Source organism: Symphodus melops (genome assembly GCF_947650265.1).
Source record: "Symphodus melops genome assembly, contig: scaffold_247, whole genome shotgun sequence".
Taxonomy (NCBI): domain Eukaryota; kingdom Metazoa; phylum Chordata; class Actinopteri; order Labriformes; family Labridae; genus Symphodus; species Symphodus melops.
In genome coordinates, this window is record NW_027636622.1 from 7,501 (window position 1) to 29,126 (window position 21,626).

Consider the following 21,626-nt stretch of genomic DNA (forward strand, 5'->3'; position numbering starts at 1 on the left):
ATAATGTTCCGACGCTTCAAAAGTCCACTTTGATCTCCGATCACTCGAAGCGTTCTCCTTCCTTTCTCTGGATTTTACACGTTGTGACTAATGTGCAGAGAGACACTTGAACTGTTTCTTTTGTAGTTGTTGTGTAACCTCCTCTGGTAAGTGTCTACCAAGTGTACTGTAGTACACGGAGGCTTTTAAACCTGATCTGTTTTCTTCCCCCAGCACCAGGTGAGAACGCTCTCGTGTTTCGTCTTTGTGCAGCTGCTCAGGTGTTTCTCCTACGAGGCTTCAAAGACTCAAAGCATGCTGCCGGTTCTACACATAGACTGAGGGGGGGTTTATGGGACTTGGCTGTTACAGCCAGCCCCAAGTGGACACTGGAGGAACTGCAGTTTAGTGCATTATTCTGTCTCGGCTTCATATTCAACCCCGGAGGTTTCTGCTCTATGTCTAAGCTGATCGACAGAATGGATCACAGGGAGAACAGTGTGGACCTACATTTTGTCTGGTTGATCGATGAAGGTCCACGACTATCGTCACGTCACCGCTACTCCCGTCAGGAAACATCTGCTGGAGCTGAGAAAAGGAAAGTCCAATAGCATCAGGAAACCACGATAGAGAGAGAAGTCTTTGTGCACGCCCACAGAGCGACTCAACTACAACTGATGGATGGCAGACTTAAACAGGGGCGGAGCCAGGGGGGTCAGGGTCACCCTCGAAATCTGATTGGCCCCCCTGTAATCCTGAAATATGACTGGTTATTATATATACTATATATATATAATGACTCAAAACGAGCTGCACTGCAGTAAAGTATCTGTCTTGTTTTCTGTGCACAGACGCAGACTCGACTGCACCTCCCTATTTAATTTTCCTTTCCTGAAGTCCGCCTGTTTGTAAACTGAGCCCACGTTCATCATTACATCAACATGCAACATGTTCTGCATCATTCAAACAGTTTGTGTGTCGGCACTTTAAACTGGTACAGACACCGACTGTCCAGGTGAGAGAACATGTATTAACAGTGTGTTCTATACATCTGATTGTATTATTTGGCCTTCGCTGTAAGACAGATTCAAAGGGTGAATAAATGCTATTCCTTCACGCTCGCTTCACGCCACGCCTGCAGCCGTGGGCTTCACCACAGTTCAGCCAGCTGAGATCTCTGGATACTACTCATGCTTAGTTCCTTTTTAGACCTTCTTTCACTTCCTCTATGACTCTTAATCAGCACATTAAAGTTAAGGAACCCCCCCCCCCCCCCACTATCCCTCTGTCCTTGGTAATATAGCCGCTCTGCATAGATGCAGCACCGAGCGCAGCAGGACGTCTGTGGAGGGCGGCTGACAGAGACAGCTGTTCGCTCAGTGAGCTTCTCGTTCAGGCAGCTTGTAGCCTCTACTAGCCAAAGCAGACCAATAATGTGAAGCTAAGCTAATGATCTGCTGCTGCGTGTTGCAACCCACCACAGAAATAATGAATTCACTGTGTGTGTGTCGTGTCATGTTTTTGTGTCAGCTTAGCTGCTAACAGGTTTGAGAAGAAGAAAACCTCCAACACGTCCTGAACGAGTGCGTCTGAGTCTTTATGCTGCTGTGCTAAAACATTCTTATAAATGGTTTAGCATCGAGCTGGAGGAAAAGGCCGAGCTGTTACTCCTAAAATATTGAGGATGTTATTTGAAATGAACGAGCCCTTTACGATGCTACGGCCTGTTTCTATTCAGGTCTTCTCAAACACACGCTCACATGCATGTTTGGAATTTGAGCTGTGACCACCTGTTCCCAAAGCCACTGAAGGAGGTACGCACGTCGTGCTTTTGTCTTCCTCAAGAGTTCATTCAGCCACTGACTTCTCTCAGATATGTTTTGACATTTTGAACTGTGGAGAAGTTAAGCAACCTGACCTTTCTGGGTAAAGACTGCTGGCTGCTCTCTTGCTGTTCTTGGAGGTTAACAATTATTTTGGGTAAGGACGGCTGGTGTCGCTGGGAAAGCAGGGCTAAAGCCTGGTGTTGCCTCTTACCATGCTAACCGTCCCGTTGATTGTACCTCTGAATGTAGCCTTGGCAGAGGTGAACTGTCCATCAGTATCCATGTCAGCGACGATGTTGGCACACTGCATTCTGTAGAGAAACGCACGAGTACAGAGAGACGCAACAAACCAACCAAATCAACAAATACTCAGAGAAAACATGAAAACATGTTTATTTGGTTTCAAAGCATCACGTGAAGGAGAAGAGTCAAAGCTAACCATTTCTTCTTCTTGTGGTCAACCTATATAGTGTGTTAAATATTTCTAAATATTTCCTTCTCCATTTCAGTTTCACACTCGGTTACTTTTTCTCACACTCTGTCAGTTTCTTTTTCAGTAATATTCATGAAGGCTCTCACCTTGATCCGTTTGTGTAGTGAACCACCACCGACCGCCCGGTGATGCTTAGTCCTCCACTCAACGGCATGTTTTGGTCCATGTAAACAGCCTGAAGCTCATTGAGGTCAGTCAGCAGCCCAAACTTCCCACTGATGTCCCCAATTTCATACTGGTCCACCGTGCCAGTTCCAGGTGAGGGGCTGTTTGATATGTTCACTCCCAGAGGGTTGAAGTGACCCAGGATGTTGGCGTTGGAGCAGGGCTCTTTGCTGCCTGGTATGAGGGGCAGTACGTGCACATGGTAACCCCCAGCTAAGGAGCCCAGATTCATCAGGGACACGTTGATAGTTGTTGGACCTTGAGGGACAGCCTGGGAGAACCGTATCTGGCCGCTCGTCATCCCCGAGCCAGACCAAGGACCCAAGCTAGCCTTGGGGACACGCACCATCGTGGTGTTGGCGCAAGCAATCCTGGGCCCTCCTCCGTTTGCCTGATGAATGACTACAGAACGACCAATAATGCCCATGTTGGGCAACCAGGACGTGACGTCAGTGAAGAAGTTTTTTGCTTGCACTGAGTTTGGGCTGTTGCCGAGGTTGATGGGGCTGTGCTTATTGGAGAGATCTCCCACTTCACAGGACAAGGGTCTGGACGGGGCGCAGTGGAGGGCGTAGCTGCTGTCTGTTGTGTTGACACTAAAAGGGTTCCAGTGGCCTCCTGCTGTGCTGCAGCGGTTTGCATCATTATCATTTTCTGAGCTGATGGGGTAGGTGTGAACGTGCCAGTTGTGCTTTTGGGTCGGTGTCATCGAAGTGTTTCCGTATGATAAATCCATGAAGATGGAGACATCAGACAGAGGGTTGTCCTTCAGCTGGGTGAACCAGACCTCCCCAACCACAGGGGTCTGAAATCTAGCTCTGGAAACAACCACTTCACCAGGATAGCTGATACTGGCACAAACATATCTGGCACCATCCAAAAGGTGAATGACAACTGAGCGGCCAACAATGCTGTTCGATCCAAACAGAGGCAGGTTGAAGTCTTGGAAAGAAACGTCTACTTCGTTTTTACCTGCAAGCGACATGTGCTTGTTGCTGAGGTCGCCGAGCTCGTACATGTCGTGCGTCGAACCAGGCCCATTTGGATATGATGCGTCGTTCGTGTTCAAACCGAACGGGTTCAAGTGGCCACCCACGTTATCATTTGAACAGACGGACGACTGCACGGCCCGTACAGAGGGGACAGGAAACTGGTGCACATGGTAAGGGCCAACCTTGCTCCGTAAGTTAGTCAGGTTCAACCTCACCTCTGTCAAATCAAACGGGGAAGCCTGAATGAAGCTGAGGTGGCCTTTGATCCCTTTCATGTTCATGACAGCGCTCACCTTCTTCTGTGGCACGTTGTAAATCTGAGCACACTGGAAACTTGAATTCATGCTGATGAGGAGAAAGCGATTGCTGGTGCTGTAGCTTGTCAGGTCCAGGCGGGATTTAGAAGGCTTCAGAGGGGTTCCGACTTTCAGGACACCGAGATTGATCAAAGCTGAGGGATCTAAGCTTCCAAGAAGACCCTTACAGTTTGCAGCTGAGTTAGCTGATGCATAGAGAGTAGTGTTTGACTGTGAAGCATTGACATCTCCGATTGTAACAAGGTCTGCAAGAACCCTGGGATTACTCTGTCCTGGGTTGACACGGATGTAAACGTTACCTGCGATGGCCTCAGTGAACCGAGCCTGACGAGTCATGGGTGTTTGACTTTGAGTCACGACCGTGCAAACTGTCGTGCCACTGCACGTCTGCAAACTCAGCGTTAAGTCTGCCAGATTGGAATTTTGTCCTAAAATGTTTGGCACATTTACGGTGGACACAGGATCTGCTGCGAAGGTGAAGAGGCTCGGGCCGATGTGTGCTTCAGAACAGGGCTGAGCGAAATGTCCGAACTTGAGCGGGAACACATTGAGGGAGAAGTTAAGTGGACCGCAGGATCCAGCGCCAGACACATTGAAGGTGGCTATGTTTGAGGTGGAGTTAAAGTACACATTCCCGGTGACTCCTCCCATGTTCAGAGGTGCCATGAACTGAGCACAGGACATGGAACCTGAAAGGACAACGAGGAGCTGATTAAGTCTATATATTTATTGTATGCCTGTCTTCTTGCAGGTAGGTGTCACTTTAGACATTGGAAAGCAGCTACAGGTTAACCATCCTGCTTTGGCCATAGGGGGCGCCAATTCAACACAGGCCAAAACGTCCTCACAGCAGCTTTAAAGAAAGTATTTTCATTCATGAAATAACCATGACATAAAATAAGACCAAAGGGCTGAAAGTGGACTTTAAACTTTCCACCCATTCATAAACAAAGGGGCTAAACTTCTTATAAAAGGTGTAGACGGGTATGAGGAAGTTTGAAGCTTTGAGATAAGTGCTCTAATGACGCAGAAGAAGGAGCTAAAGGAGTGCTCAAGGAGAGAGTCATTAATTACACCTGATTTATATTGAACATTGAAACATCCCGTAGGATTGGTTCATAGCAGGTCATTAAATTAGGAAGCATTGTTCATTCAGCTTGTAACATTCAAACCCTGGAGTGCTACGGGTTCTCAGACTGATGTAGACCATGGACCCCCCTCATCATTGTAATGTTGATCAGCATATATTAATACCACTCTGCAACTATAGACTCAGGCTACATTTGTACTTTCCAAGAAATTGATTTGATGAACTTTGAGAAGATGTCGGCTCTGAGGTGTTTTTTATTTAGAAGCAGCTTTCTCCTCTCGCTGTTTCTCCTCACTCTGATTAGATTTTGTCTTCTTTGCTGCGACGTCCACGTCCGTCATATTCACCGCTTTGAATCTCCTCCAATCACTGAGCTGTATCCACTCCTAAACTCACCTGCTGCGCTCTCATTGGCTGCAGGAAAGACACCAGCTCCGCCCATAAACGTCCCGAGTCAACCAGAACAAATCAGAAGAGTAAAATCCAGTCAGAGGACAGAGACATGTACGGAGGCCCAGAAGGGACAAAGCTTCCCTTTAGGAGAAGACTGAGTTTTATTTTGAAGGGACAAGCAGCTTCACTTTAGGAGAAGACCGAGTTTTATTTTGAAGGGACAAGCAGCTTCACTTTAGGAGAAGACCGAGTTTTATTTTGAAGGGACAAGCAGCTTCACTTTAGGAGGAGACTGAGTTTTATTTTGAAGGGACAATTGAGCTGCTTCACTTTAGGAGAAGACTGAGTTTTATTTTGAAGGGACAAGCAGCTTCACTTTAGGAGAAGACCGAGTTTTATTTTGAAGGGACAATTGAGCAGCTTCACTTTAGGAGAAGACCGAGTTTTATTTTGAAGGGACAATTGAGCAGCTTCACTTTAGGAGAAGACTGAGTTTTATTTTGAAGGGACAATTGAGCAGCTTCACTTTAGGAGAAGACTGAGTTTTATTTTGAAGGGACAAGCAGCTTCACTTTAGGAGAAGACTGAGTTTTATTTTGAAGGGACAAGCAGCTTCACTTTAGGAGAAGACCGAGTTTTATTTTGAAGGGAAAAGCAGCTTCACTTTAGGAGAAGACCGAGTTTTATTTTGAAGGGACAAGCAGCTTCACTTTAGGAGGAGACTGAGTTTTATTTTGAAGGGACAATTGAGCAGCTTCACTTTAGGAGAAGACTGAGTTTTATTTTGAAGGGACAATGGAGCAGCTTCACTTTAGGAGAAGACTGAGTTTTATTTTGAAGGAACAATGGAGCAGCTTCACTTTAGGAGTAGACTGAGTTTTATTTTGAAGGGACAATGGAGCAGCTTCACTTTAGGAGAAGACTGAGTTTTATTTTGAAGGGACAAAGGAGCTGCTTAACTTTGAGAGGAGACTGAGTTTTATTTTGAAGGGACAAAGAGCAGCTTCACTTTAAGAGGAGACTGAGTTTTATTTTGAAGGGACAATGGAGCAGCTTCACTTTAAGAGGAGACTGAGTTTTATTTTGAAGGGACAAAGGAGCTGCTTAACTTTGAGAGGAGACTGAGTTTTATTTTGAAGGGACAAAGAGCAGCTTCACTTTAAGAGGAGACTGAGTTTTATTTTGAAGGGACAATGGAGCAGCTTCACTTTAAGAGGAGACTGAGTTTTATTTTGAAGGGACAATGGAGCAGCTTCACTTTAGGAGAAGACTGAGTTTTATTTTGAAGGGACAAAGGAGCTGCTTAACTTTGAGAGGAGACTGAGTTTTATTTTGAAGGGACAAAGAGCAGCACAACGCCTGTAATTACTGATTTGAAACGTCAGTTTCTTTTGTTCATGTTGACCCAGTGACTGAGGTTTAATTATATAATCACATTCTGCTGCTGGGAGGGGGACGTGTGTATATCTTTAAAGTTTGAAAGCATCAGTTAGTCCCTCCTAAAGGAGCTGCTCAGAGTCGGAGTACCTGGAACCTTTCCTGAACAACGTAAAATGCTAACCTTCAGGTAGCCTGGGAGGGGTCAAACTGGGGCTTCTTTAGGATTCTGAATCCACTGCAAACTCATTTAAAAATCCTTGTTGGAAAAGTGGCCACGCCCACTTTTACATGTTGGTGAGGAATTTATTCCCAGGTTTGTTGAATGTCTGATAAAATTCCCTCACTGGTCACTTTGTCATTTCACTCTCAGCACTCTGTGTCGAAACATTTAAAAGACAAACATTCAGCTGAGTTTTTGATTTTAGACTCTAATTATTGTCGTCATTAAGGCTCCGATGGCCTCGCAGTTAAGTCCCGCCCCCTGGGCAGGGACGGTGGGACCATGGGATGGCATCCCGGGTTCTCTCCTGCTCTCTCCCTGATCTACCACACGACACACTAGATTCTGAACAGGCTGTGGCTCAGCGGTGCAGTCGTATGAGGGACGTGTCGCTCTCTTCCATCAGGGTGTCGGTCCTCAGAAGAAGAGCTTTTAGGAGGAACATTTAGGAGGTGGAGCTCGTAGTCGTTTGTGAAGTCTGACAGAGAAATGTTTTAAACATGGCGTGAAGAAGAATCGTTGACTTCAGACTGAGTTCAGCTCACAGCTTCAGAGCGAAGAAGGATGAAGCTGGATGGAGGGAGGAAGTTTCAAACAGCCAGCAGTTCGTTCTTCATCACGTTTCAGGAGAGGAGCGACGTGCACCATGTTTGAAGCCCCGACACAGAAACACAACAACATGCTCGACCAGCAGACTGTTCAGAGCACTTACACACATCACATGCTTCTAATTATAGCATGAGAGGCATTTTAAGCTTTACTACCACAAACACAGATGGGGGGGGGGGGGGTCAGTAACATGTGGGCTGCATCCCCACATTAAAGAAGATTCACAAAGATAAGGTGTCCCTCAGTGTGTGCAGAAATCAGCTGTCTTTTTAACACACTCACTCAATCTCACACGAGGCATCATAAACCTGCTCAGTCATAAATGAGTCAGGAAGTCATGCGGGGTCCACGCCAGGTCAAAGACGGGGGAGTACTCACCGAGCAGAGCCAGCAGCAGCGCCGCCGTCACAGGAAGCCACATGTTGGCAGATGTGTGTGAGAGCAGAGACAGGAGTCACAAAGACAGAGCTGGACACTTCACTGAAGTCAGACAAGTCCTCCCTGAGTGTGTGTGTGTGTGTGTGTGTGTGTGTGTGCAGCCAGCAGAGAACAAACTGATGGAGTGTGTGTCTGAGTGTGAGTGTGTCCGAGTGTGAGTGTGTCCGAGTGTGAGTGTGTCCGAGTGTGCTCTCCTGGAACATGTCATCTGTGACTGCTTCTCTAAAAGTGTGCAGCCTCCCGTGTGCTTCAGTGTTTCAGCCTGTCTGTGTCAGCCTGTGATTGGCCAGCAGGGCGACACTGTGTCGTGCACGGAGCCAGGGGAGGGAGGAAGAATAGTTGGCAGCTGTGCTGGGTGGAGGTGGCCTGTTTCTCCCCGGCGTGGCCGAGCTCAGCACAACACACAGACAACCTGTTGCTAATGTTGTGCATGTCTGTGAGGGTCGATGAAGCTTTGTGCATAAACACTTAATCTGAGATCAAGCTCGGCTTTGACAGCTCAACTTGAACTTTGCACCGCACGTTGAACTGCTGATCAAGTCTTTGAATGACCTACTTACTTTACCATCTCTGCAGCTTCATGTTTGTTTCAGTGACGTGAAGCACAGAGCTGATGGAGTTTGTGTGAACCCTCTCTGCTCTCCGGGTCAGAGGAAGAGGAACAGCTGCTTTCCAGTTTCCATGCCGACTGAAACGCTGTCTGCAAAACTTCTGTTTCCAGGCATTTCAAATGCTGTAGTCGTGTTTATGAACAAAGCGGAACCATGAGTACATTTTAACCTTCAAGCTGAACTCGCTGACGGGGAAGCGTCAGGCCTCCATCTCCTCCTTTTTCTGTCGACATCTCAGGACACCAACGCGGCTTCTCTCCAAAAGACGGGTCACTATCAGGAGGTCGTCTTCGTGCCCTCATGATTACAGAGATGAACTGGAGCATGTCAAACATTTGGCTCGTGATCAGCGTCTGCCTTTAAACATTTCATCTGTCTGTCAGTGGAAGCAGCGTCGTCACCCTGAGGTTATAAGATAACCCCCCCCCCCCGGCTGTCCTTGTGCAGGGTTAAGGGAAAGAAAGAGGGACAGAAAATAGTAACTGTCTCTAAGAATAGCCGGCCGGCGCCTCATCATGGTGAGCTGTTTCAGGCCGTGAAGTGGGTCAGCTCCTCAACTTGACTTGTTTAGATCACTGATTGCAGGAGGAGCTCCGACTGGAGATAACACGTCACCACGCCTGCATGCACACACAGGTTTACATAACACACACACACACACACACACACACACGCAGAGAGCAGAATGGAGGTTAAGGTTAACGTGCATACCGATACGTCAAATAAGAGACTGAACATCAGTCAGATCCAGAACATCTCGTCAGCAGGACATTCAGCAGCTTGATACACTCGTGTTTCTGGAGGACAAGATTTAAGGCCCCGTTCCCACGACGACGCAGCCCAGAAACTCGCACCCACTCCGGATTCAAACTACAGACCGTCTACACGGCAGGTCTCTGAGTGAAAACCATGTAGTTCTCCCGCCCGGCCAGTAGTGGGCAGTGGAACTTTACAGTATAACCACTTCCTCCACAACATCCTGTTTAGCGGCGAGTTCTCCCAGGTCTTAGCTAAACGCTGCGTATGGTCGCCCTGCGTATGGTCGCCCTGCGTATGGTCGCCCTGCGTATGGTCGCCCTGCGTATGGTCGCCCTGCGTATGGTCGCCCTGCGTATGGTCGCCCTGTGCGGCGAGTTCTCCCAGGTCTTAGCTAAACGCTGCGTATGGTCGCCCTGCGTATGGTCGCCCTGCGTATGGTCGCCCTGCGTATGGTCGCCCTGTGCTCGGGTAAAGGTCGAACTGTTTGATGCTCTTTGGCCGTATCAGTTTCGCTTTCACAAAAGCTTGAGTTTTCACCCCGTGAAACACCGACGCCGTGTGAACGAAAGGCCAATCAGATACTCAACTGTGTCGTTTTACTGTCACAGCGTCGCCGTGGAAACGGGACCTTGTTGGTTTTCGGCTCTTTATGGGTTAAATGAAGAAATCTAAAATGTTGGCGGCGTTAGCAGGAAACGCTGTTGAAGTGAAAACATGAGCGGCCTCGCCGGTCCCATCTTGTTTGTCTGAGCGGTTGTAACAACGTGCTCCAGTGAGCGCCATTAGAGCGCCGCGGTCACCACGCCAGAGGCGTTGAGCCGTTCTAAGACGCCGGCAGGAAAGCTGAGGTGACAGAGCGCTCAGCTGCACACAACCGTTCAATCCAGTGACAATAAGGACACGCCTCTTTGAGCCTTTGGACAAGTCGACATTTTCATGTTTCACATCAGGGTCATATTCATCCTGTTTGTCGCTGTTACTTCTTATATTCGTCCTTCGTCTTGTTTGGAGTTTGAGTTCCACTCGACTTGTTGATGTTTATACAATCAAACATGATCAGAGATGTTTTTTTTGGATCATGGCATCAGAAACAATAAAGCTCATGATCAGATGATGGAAGCATGAGGAAGCTGAACTCGGGTCATAACTGTTCCCTCTCCAGCTGTCAATCAATCTGTGTTTATTCACCTGCAGACGGGACAGTCAGGATGTTTGTCTCTTCCTCATTACATTCAACAGCCTCCTCCGTGTGCACTCGTGTCTCAGTCACATCAAGCACTCGTCTTCAGCTTTTCAAAGCACGACAGCAGTCAGTGATATCTGCGTCCTGCTGCTTTAACGCTCAGACTTCAGATCTGAGCTTTAAAAAGAGAAAACACACAACAACAGTCAGACAGAAGACCACGAGTTCTTCACCATCACTCAACACAGGACTTGAGCCTGTACAGCACTTTTCTAGTCTTCTGACTTCTCTTCACACACTGATGGTAGAGGCTGCTGCAGAGTGAAGAGTCCATCAGTATGAACTCATCCATTCACACACATTCACACACTGATGGTAGAGGCTGCTGCAGAGTCCATCAGTATTAACTCATCCATTCACACACTGATGGTAGAGGCTGCTGCAGAGTCCATCAGTATGAACTCATCCATTCACACACTGATGGTAGAGGCTGCAGCAGAGTGAAGAGTCCATCAGTATTAACTCATCCATTCACACACTGATGGTAGAGGCTGCAGTGTAAAGTTACTATTATAAGTCTGTATCTAATGTTGTGTTCTGGGTCAGAAGTGCCATCTGACTGTCATGGCAGCAGAAAGAGGAGCTGGTAGCGGCTCGATGTTTCGATGGCTCCATGGTTGATTGTTTACCCTCTCTCACCAAACAGAAAATCTACCTGCTGTTGTCTGGTGTGGATTTCGGTTCCTTTTACTGCGATTCATCGTTCACAGTATCGAAGTGAACGGTGACAACTCGGAAACGACTTTCCTCTTTGTGACCCGAGTTGTTCGTGAATGAATCTGTTGGTGTGTGTTGTGCTGAGCTGGTCGTCTCGTTCTCCTCACATCGTAAGAATGGATCTGTTCATTCTGTCTTGAATTCTCATCACGTCGACTCTCTCACCTCTTTTTAAAAATGGTTGAAGTGTTCAGCAGGCTTTAGACAAATGCAAGTTACTCTTGAAAGGATTCCAAAAATGAAACGAGCTCGTCTTCCTTGGCTCATAAACCCGACCGCGTCACACTGACAGTACGTGTCCAGCCTGCTTCTGTAACAATGAGAGATCATACCACTGAATCACCGCCTTGTTTAATAAACACAGAACTAGTCATCTGTTCAAGATGTGACCCGGCCCGGCCCGACTCCGGTATGATGTCAGGTAAGGTTAGGAAAGTAGTACATGTCTAAAAGTATTCAAAAATGACGATAGCATTAAAAAGGATGGTGAGCGATCGTCTGATTTAGAGCCTGTAAAATACTGAAGGAAACCAAATAACCACAGCGTCCACATGGTTGGTCCGCCTTGGCCCCTCAGCACGAATCAGTGCCGGCGAGCGCCATGGTTTGTCTATGGAGTGTGCTAGCAGAGCCACGACGCTCCAGATGGCTGCTCGGTGGTCTCCGCTCCGGTACAGCAGTGGAGCTGATATGTTTCACTTCATTTACTGTGTGAGCTTCCACCGGCTGCACGGCGTCTCAGCTCCGGCAGTCCGGAGTCCTCTGCAGTAGATATGCAGGGCGTTTATTTTTGCTCGATGCCGGAGCACGAGGCATCAATTCAGCAAAGAAAAGAACAGGCGGGACAGGAAGTCAGACATGAAACAACACGGAAACATTTGATTTTTTTCAGAATCAAACACTCGTTTTGACAGATTAAAAAACAATGACTGTGTTTGTTGATGTGTTAAAGGATTCTATAATGTTTTATACCAATACATCCTATTATCTCACGAATGAATCTGTAAACCTTTGCCTTGGCACTCCAGCTGTCCAGAGAGTGGACGAGGGTGCATGGAGCCGTAACAGACGCTTCTGGTGGACGCTCGGGCTTGTCTATCTTTGATGGAGTACACTGCAAGCAATAAGCTGGACAGAATAGAACGACTGAGACAGGAAGCCAGACAAGGAAACACAGAGTGTCTGGACAACTTCAAAATAAGCACATTTTTCTCTTTATTCCCGCGTGATCTTGTAGTTCTCCTGTGATCTTGTAGTTCTTCCTGTGATCTTGTAGTTCTTCCTGTGATCTTGTAGTTCTCTGTGATCTTGTAGTTCTTCCTGTGATCTTGTAGTTCTCTTGTGATCTTGTAGTTCTTCTGTGATCTTGTAGTTCTTCCTGTGATCTTGTAGTTCTTCCTGTGATCTTGTAGTTCTTCTGTGATCTTGTAGTTCTTCCTGTGATCTTGTAGTTCTTCCTGTGATCTTGTAGTTCTCCTGTGATCTTGTAGTTCTTCCTGTGATCTTGTAGTTCTCTGTGATCTTGTAGTTCTCCTGTGATCTTGTAGTTCTCTGTGATCTTGTCGTTCTCCTGTGATCTTGTAGTTCTCCTGTGATCTTGTAGTTCTTCCTGTGATCTTGTAGTTCTTCCTGTGATCTTGTAGTTCTCTGTGATCTTGTAGTTCTCTGTGATCTTGTAGTTCTCTGTGATCTTGTAGTTCTTCCCGTGATCTTGTAGTTCTCTGTGATCTTGTAGTTCTCTGTGATCTTGTAGTTCTTCCCGTGATCGTGTAGTTCTCTGTGATCTTGTAGTTCTTCCCGTGATCTTGTAGTTCTCTGTGATCTTGTAGTTCTTCCCGTGATCTTGTAGTTCTCTGTGATCTTGTAGTTCTCTGTGATCTTGTAGTTCTTCCCGTGATCTTGTAGTTCTCTGTGATCTTGTAGTTCTTCCCGTGATCTTGTAGTTCTCTGTGATCTTGTAGTTCTCTGTGATCTTGTAGTTCTTCCCGTGATCTTGTAGTTCTATGTGATCTTGTAGTTCTCTGTGATCTTGTAGTTCTCTGTGATCTTGTAGTTCTCTGTGATCTTGTAGTTCTTCCCGTGATCGTGTAGTTCTCTGTGATCTTGTAGTTCTTCCTGTGATCGTGTAGTTCTCTGTGATCTTGTAGTTCTTCCCGTGATCTTGTAGTTCTCTGTGATCTTGTAGTTCTCTGTGATCTTGTAGTTCTTCCCGTGATCTTGTAGTTCTATGTGATCTTGTAGATCTATGTGATCTTGTAGTTCTTCCCGTGATCGTGTAGTTCTCTGTGATCTTGTAGTTCTTCTCTGTGATCTTGTAGTTCTTCCTGTGATCTTGTAGTTCTTCCTGTGATCTTGTAGTTCTGTCTGTGATCTTGTAGTTCTTCCTGTGATCTTGTAGTTCTGTCTGTGATCTTGTAGTTCTCTGTGGAGTTCCAAACGCATCCCCGTCTTTTGTCTCCTCACTCACACACTCCACAGTATTGCCATAACACAGCCAAACAGACGATATGGAAATGGCAGTAATCAAGCATTAAGTTACACAAGACGTGTGCCAAAGAAGTGTCAAGTGAAACAATGATTAAATATTTTCTTGACATTTAATTTTGATGAGAGAGGTGCGGCTGGGTGTCGCTTGAAATAACTAGATTTCCAGATGAGATTATTTTTACAGTCTATGGATGAGCCGGGCTTTTCTAGGTCACCTCAGGGAAAACCCAGAGGTATGTTTTTTCACCTGCTTACCTTTTACACGTAGCTTTTTTACCTGACCTTTTATTCATTAGATAGATATACAATGCATCAAACATTCATTGTGCTGTGTTGATCCTATAAATCAATCAATCAATCAATCTTAACCACCAATTAATAACAAGTGTTATCTCAAGACACTTTATAAAAAGCAGGTAAAGGACCTTACTGTTTGTCTGTTAACATTACATAAGAGCTTATTCTTATTGTTATGTTTACATATACTTATCTGGTCTCTTGAAATTTGTAATGTGGACAACCAGTCAGTTAGATCGGATTCTGATCTGATTCATGGGAAAAATCTGATTTGGGCGGAAGTGTTATAGAGCTTTGTAAGTGAGCAGTCATGTGGTCCCTTTTCCTAGTTCTAGTCAGAACACGAGCTGCAGCGTTTTGGACGAGTTGGAGGGTCTTTAGAGATTTACCATAGCACCCTGCTAAAATAGAATTACAGTAATCCAACCTGGAGGTAACAAATGCATGAACTAGTTTTTCAGCATCATTTTGTGACAGGATCTGTCTGATCTTAGAGATATTACGAAGGTGAAAATAAGCTGTCCTTGAAATGTGTTTAATGTAGGAATCAAAGGACATATCCTGATCAAACAGAACTCCTAGGTTCCTAACAGTGGTACTAGATGCTACGCTAATACTACTAAGGGCCGTCATATCATCAGAGAAAGTCTCTCTAAGGTTCTTAGGTCCAATCACTAGAACTTCAGTCTTGTCTGAGTTGAGCAGTAAGAAGTTTCTGGTCATCCAGGTCCTGATGTCCTTGACGCAGGCTTCTAGTTTACGAAGCTGGTTGGTGTCTTCTGGCTTCATTGATATGTAGAGCTGAGTATCGTCTGCATAGCAATGAACATTTGTGGGATTGGTTCTGAAAGGTTGACCGTTTAGAAATAATCGAGTTTAGTTCTGAGAGGTTAATTGGAGAGAAACAGTCGAGGTTAGTATCAGAATTTGGAACCGTTTCTGCTGTATCCAAAATATAGGAGGAATCTGCACTAAGTAAAGGTAGTAGGTTGCTAATTTTGTCTCTAATGTTTAGATCATTAAAAAGGCTGATGAAATCTGCTAAGGGCTAAAGGAATAGATGAATGAACTATGACTCTCTGTCAGCCTGGCTACAGTGCTGAAGAGGTATCGAGGGTTTCTTTAATAAGAGACGAGTAATAGGCCGTTCAAGTGTGATGGAGAGTTTCATATATTTGTAATTTCATTGTTCTTCATCCTATAAGAGCTGCACATAAACAGTGTGTGTGTGTGTGAGAGCTGCCAGAAACAATACACACATCTTTGACAATAATCTGATGATGAGCCCAGGTGAGTCTTAAAGCAAACATCAACTGCTCATCCTGCACGACGGGTTCTCCAGCATGGTGACCTTTTTGTCCGAGATGAATAAAAACACACCCGTCCAATCAAGTCATACAAAGAACAAACAACAATAATTGGCTGTAATCCACTATAAATATCAATCATAATAACTGGGATTAAAAATGGGTGTGCATATAATACTTCTAGGTCTTGTGTTGAATTCTCACCTGAAGTCCAAGATGGTGTGGGGGAGGTGAGCAGGATGGCAGATTTGGGGCACAAAAAATAGAGGTTAGAACGCAGAAAGGTTTTCAGACTGGGTCGCACCGGTGACACTGACGGGGACAATCAACACGCACACGGTCCAAAATGTCACCTTTTCACTCACCGGCGGGGAGATGAACAAATTCATTGGCCAAACATATTTTTTACCAGCCGAAATAACAAATTGTATTTTTGTGTCACATACACATCTGTTACAGTTCATTTAACAAAGAAAGCATTATGTTCTGTTGTTGGTGTTGGTGTGTCTCAGACTGTGTGTCTCAGACTGTGTGTCTCAGACTGTGTGTCTCAGACTGTGTGTCTCAGACTGTGTCTCTCATGACAGCAGAAAGACGAGTGGACTAAAGCTGCAGCTACATAAAATACGCTTCATACTCATAACATCATTTTGATGTCTTCATACAATCTGTTGAGCGAAAGGCAGAGCAGACGGCGCCGGTCTGTAACCTTATTGGTTCGGCACACAAGGCACCAGAGGTCCATGTCTTTCTCTGATTGGTTGAAAACCCTCCCTGCACAGCTGCAGTCTATGTTAGTAACGAGCTCAAAATGATGGTGGACATTTCCCCGCACCCCAAATTTAACGTAAATCGTACCCACGTATTTTACGTACATGCTACGTAAAATGGGTCACATGTTGGCAGGTTTGCGGATGCAGAGCCGGCTAAACACTGAAGCTTCACCCCAAATGTTCCCGTACTCGCACGCTGTGGTCGGTCTGTGCCTTGCACTACACCGTAGTTCGCTGCTGCTCGGGTCAATCATTGTGTTTACACAGCGAGTGCTGCGGTCCGTCCACCACACTCTGCCTGTTTTTGATGGTGTGCGCGACAGGTTCACGTCATGTGCAGAGTACTTGAGGATTCAGTGTCCACAAAAAGGCAACCTGCGTATCTGAGTATCGACCTGTGTGAGGATCAACTCTAAAGAGGGGGGGCGTGCAGCATCGAGTCCAAACCCTAGACTTGACATTTACTTCTTGCTTGTAGTTGTCGGTCGTGGTTCCACTTAGACTATCGGGCTCTGTTACTAAAACTGGGTCCAGACCTCAAAGTGAAACCAAAACCGTTGTTAATGAGGATCAGTTCTTGCTCGTGGTTCATCTTGTTCTTCCTGTTTTACTCAGTTTAATTGTCTAATAATTAGTGGCCTGTGGTATTTAGGCTTTATTGTTCTGTTTATTGATGACGCATATGGAATTAAAATGCTGTTAATTATACTTCACAAAGTAAATCGCTCTGCTCAGGTTAAAATATCACTCGATCCACACCTGTCGCTGTGGGCGGGCCATGGGGGGCCGGGCCTGCTTGTGCCCCCCACTTTAATTTTATATGATCATACATGCAAATGATGTTGCATTGATGTTGCATTCTTTACCATTAGACCAATAAAACTATAAAGACACAATGGTGTGATTGTGTTTGATTGATGGGAATCTACACTGCAGCCTATCAGGCCAGACTAAAAACAAAGCTACGTACGTGATGTCACTACGTCACTGTAGCCACTCGACGCTGCCGCGGATCTTTGAAAGCTGGATGAGTTTTCGCCGGCTTCCTCACTTCGCCGTGGATATCTGTATAAATCCAGGCTATGCAGACTGTTCTCACAGCACACACCTTCGCCCTGACTATAGGAGCTTCTACAGTCATGTGTGATTCATTGTCCACGCTCCAAAGCGTCTTCTCAGAGCATCTGCGCAGCATGCTGCTCTGAAGCAAGGCCCCGCTGATCCAGCTTGCTTTTAAAAAAGAACCTTAAACAAGTTTAACTCTGGATGGAAGGATGAGAAGGTTCTCTGCATCCAGCTGGACTGACAGGAGGACAGGCGAGAGGACAGCGCTGCTGCCACTCAAAGTACCGCTAGTTTCAAAGTCTGTGTGTGTGTGTGTGTGTGTGTGTGTGTGTGTGTGTGTGTGTGTGTGTGTGTGTGTGTGTGTGTGTGTGTGTGTGTGTGTGTGTGTGAGAGAGAGAGAGACATGTCAATGCATATCCCTCTGCTGACTGCTTTACATGCAATGTTTGAGAGATGCTTCTGGTGTCACATCTAATATGTTGTATAGTTAAGTGTGTTATAGATATTCATCATAACATTGCTGATGTGCTGTAAGCTAATAGGCTACCGGGTCATATTGCTGTTTGTTATGTTTATCAATCAATCTTTACTCACAGTTCATAACAGGTGTTACCTGGAGACACTTTACAGAAGCAGGTAAAGGAGCTCACTGTTTGTCTGTTTAATGTTTGCGTACTGCGCGAATACAGTATAGGATTATTAAAATGATCCCCCCCCCATGCATTTCATATGTCCCCCCTTAAGACTAAGGTCTGGTGACGGGTTTGACTCAATCACATCAAAGTGTGTGCAAGAAAATAGTATAACATATATAAGTTATATTATTATTATTATTATTATATAAGTATAACATGGAAGTATAACATGGAAGTATAACATATAAGTATAACATATAAGTATAACATATAAGTATAACATATAAGTATAACATGGAAGTATAACATATAAGTATAACATATAAGTATAACATATAAGTATAACATATAAGTATAACATGGAAGTATAACATATAAGTATAACATGGAAGTATAACATGGAAGTATAACATATAAGTATAACATGGAAGTATAACATGGAAGTATAACATGGAAGTATAACATGGAAGTATAACATGGAAGTATAACATGTAAGTATAACATGTAAGTATAACATAAGTATAACATATAAGTATAATATGGAAGTATAACATATAAGTATAACATGGAAGTATAACATAAGTATAACATAAGTATAACATAAGTATAACATGGAAGTATAACATGGAAGTATAACATAAGTATAACATGGAAGTATAACATGGAAGTATAACATGGAAGTATAACATATAAGTATAACATGGAAGTATAACATGGAAGTATAACATGGAAGTATAACATGGAAGTATAACATGGAAGTATAACATGGAAGTATAACATAAGTATAACATGGAAGTATAACATGGAAGTATAACATATAAGTATAACATGGAAGTATAACATAAGTATAACATGGAAGTATAACATGGAAGTATAACATAAGTATAACATGGAAGTATAACATGGAAGTATAACATATAAGTATAACATGGAAGTATAACATAAGTATAACATGGAAGTATAACATGGAAGTATAACATGGAAGTATAACATGGAAGTATAACATGGAAGTATAACATAAGTATAACATGGAAGTATAACATGGAAGTATAACATATAAGTATAACATAAGTATAACATGGAAGTATAACATAAGTATAACATGGAAGTATAACATGGAAGTATAACATATAAGTATAACATGGAAGTATAACATAAGTATAACATAAGTATAACATGGAAGTATAACATGGAAGTATAACATATAAGTATAACATGGAAGTATAACATAAGTATAACATAAGTATAACATGGAAGTATAACATAAGTATAACATAAGTATAACATGGAAGTATAACATGGAAGTATAACATATAAGTATAACATAAGTATAACATAAGTATAACATGGAAGTATAACATGTAAGTATAACATGTAAGTATAACATAAGTATAACATAAGTATAACATGTAAGTATAACATGTAAGTATAACATAAGTATAACATGGAAGTATAACATGTAAGTATAACATAAGTATAACATGTAAGTATAACATAAGTATAACATGTAAGTATAACATGTAAGTATAACATGGAAGTATAACATGTAAGTATAACATGTAAGTATAACATAAGTATAACATAAGTATAACATGGAAGTATAACATAAGTATAACATGTAAGTATAACATAAGTATAACATGTAAGTATAACATGTAAGTATAACATGGAAGTATAACATGTAAGTATAACATGTAAGTATAACATGTAAGTATAACATGGAAGTATAACATATAAGTATAACATGTAAGTATAACATAAGTATAACATATAAGTATAACATGGAAGTATAACATGGAAGTATAACATAAGTATAACATGGAAGTATAACATGGAAGTATAACATAAGTATAACATATAAGTATAACATGGAAGTATACCATAAGTATAACATGGAAGTATAACATGGAAGTATAACATAAGTATAACATATAAGTATAACATGGAAGTATAACATGGAAGTATAACATAAGTATAACATGGAAGTATAACATGGAAGTATAACATAAGTATAACATATAAGTATAACATGGAAGTATACCATAAGTATAACATGGAAGTATAACATGGAAGTATAACATAAGTATAACATATAAGTATAACATGGAAGTATAACATGGAAGTATAACATGGAAGTATAACATAAGTATAACATGGAAGTATAACATGGAAGTATAACATGGAAGTATAACATGGAAGTATAACATGGAAGTATAACATATAAGTATAACATGGAAGTATAACATGGAAGTATAACATATAAGTATAACATGGAAGTATAACATGGAAGTATAACATGGAAGTATATCATGGAAGTATAACATGGAAGTATAACATATAAGTATAACATGGAAGTATATCATGGAAGTATAACATGGAAGTATAACATGGAAGTATAACATATAAGTATAACATGGAAGTATAACATGGAAGTATAACATGGAAGTATAACATGGAAGTATAACATATAAGTATAACATGGAAGTATATCATGGAAGTTTAATTGTCTAATAATTAGTGGCCTGTGGTATTTAGGCTTTATTGTTCTGTTTATTGATGACGCATATGGAATTAAAATGCTGTTAATTATACTTCACAAAGTAAATCGCTCTGCTCAGGTTAAAATATCACTCGATCCACACCTGTCGCTGTGGGCGGGCCATGGGGGGCCGGGCCTGCTTGTGCCCCCCACTTTAATTTTATATGATCATACATGCAAATGATGTTGCATTGATGTTGCATTCTTTACCATTAGACCAATAAAACTATAAAGACACAATGGTGTGATTGTGTTTGATTGATGGGAATCTACACTGCAGCCTATCAGGCCAGACTAAAAACAAAGCTACGTACGTGATGTCACTACGTCACTGTAGCCACTCGACGCTGCCGCGGATCTTTGAAAGCTGGATGAGTTTTCGCCGGCTTCCTCACTTCGCCGTGGATATCTGTATAAATCCAGGCTATGCAGACTGTTCTCACAGCACACACCTTCGCCCTGACTATAGGAGCTTCTACAGTCATGTGTGATTCATTGTCCACGCTCCAAAGCGTCTTCTCAGAGCATCTGCGCAGCATGCTGCTCTGAAGCAAGGCCCCGCTGATCCAGCTTGCTTTTAAAAAAGAACCTTAAACAAGTTTAACTCTGGATGGAAGGATGAGAAGGTTCTCTGCATCCAGCTGGACTGACAGGAGGACAGGCGAGAGGACAGCGCTGCTGCCACTCAAAGTACCGCTAGTTTCAAAGTCTGTGTGTGTGTGTGTGTGTGTGTGTGTGTGTGTGTGTGTGTGTGTGTGTGTGTGTGTGTGTGTGTGTGTGTGTGTGTGTGTGTGTGTGTGTGTGTGAGAGAGAGAGAGACATGTCAATGCATATCCCTCTGCTGACTGCTTTACATGCAATGTTTGAGAGATGCTTCTGGTGTCACATCTAATATGTTGTATAGTTAAGTGTGTTATAGATATTCATCATAACATTGCTGATGTGCTGTAAGCTAATAGGCTACCGGGTCATATTGCTGTTTGTTATGTTTATCAATCAATCTTTACTCACAGTTCATAACAGGTGTTACCTGGAGACACTTTACAGAAGCAGGTAAAGGAGCTCACTGTTTGTCTGTTTAATGTTTGCGTACTGCGCGAATACAGTATAGGATTATTAAAATGATCCCCCCCCCATGCATTTCATATGTCCCCCCTTAAGACTAAGGTCTGGTGACGGGTTTGACTCAATCACATCAAAGTGTGTGCAAGAAAATAGTATAACATATATAAGTTATATTATTATTATTATTATTATATAAGTATAACATGGAAGTATAACATGGAAGTAT

The 21,626-nt window shown here is 43.3% G+C and overlaps 1 protein-coding gene across 1 annotated transcript in view; it reads right to left on the minus strand.

Annotated features, from left to right (window-relative positions):
* The window catches only part of cusr (Copper-only SOD repeat protein), a gene marked incomplete at its 3' end in the record, with an annotated part of 12,621 nt that extends 4,408 nt beyond the window's left edge, over positions 1 to 8,213 (minus strand). The window contains exons 1-4 of the mRNA XM_079373067.1: positions 7,843 to 8,213; positions 2,385 to 4,461; positions 2,017 to 2,116; positions 490 to 567 (exon numbers count right to left, since the gene is read on the minus strand). Coding sequence (XP_079229193.1) covers positions 490 to 567; positions 2,017 to 2,116; positions 2,385 to 4,461; positions 7,843 to 7,885 — 2,298 coding nt within the window. The remainder of the gene's footprint in view (positions 1 to 489; positions 568 to 2,016; positions 2,117 to 2,384; positions 4,462 to 7,842) is intronic.
* Between the last annotated feature and the right edge of the window lie 13,413 nt (positions 8,214 to 21,626).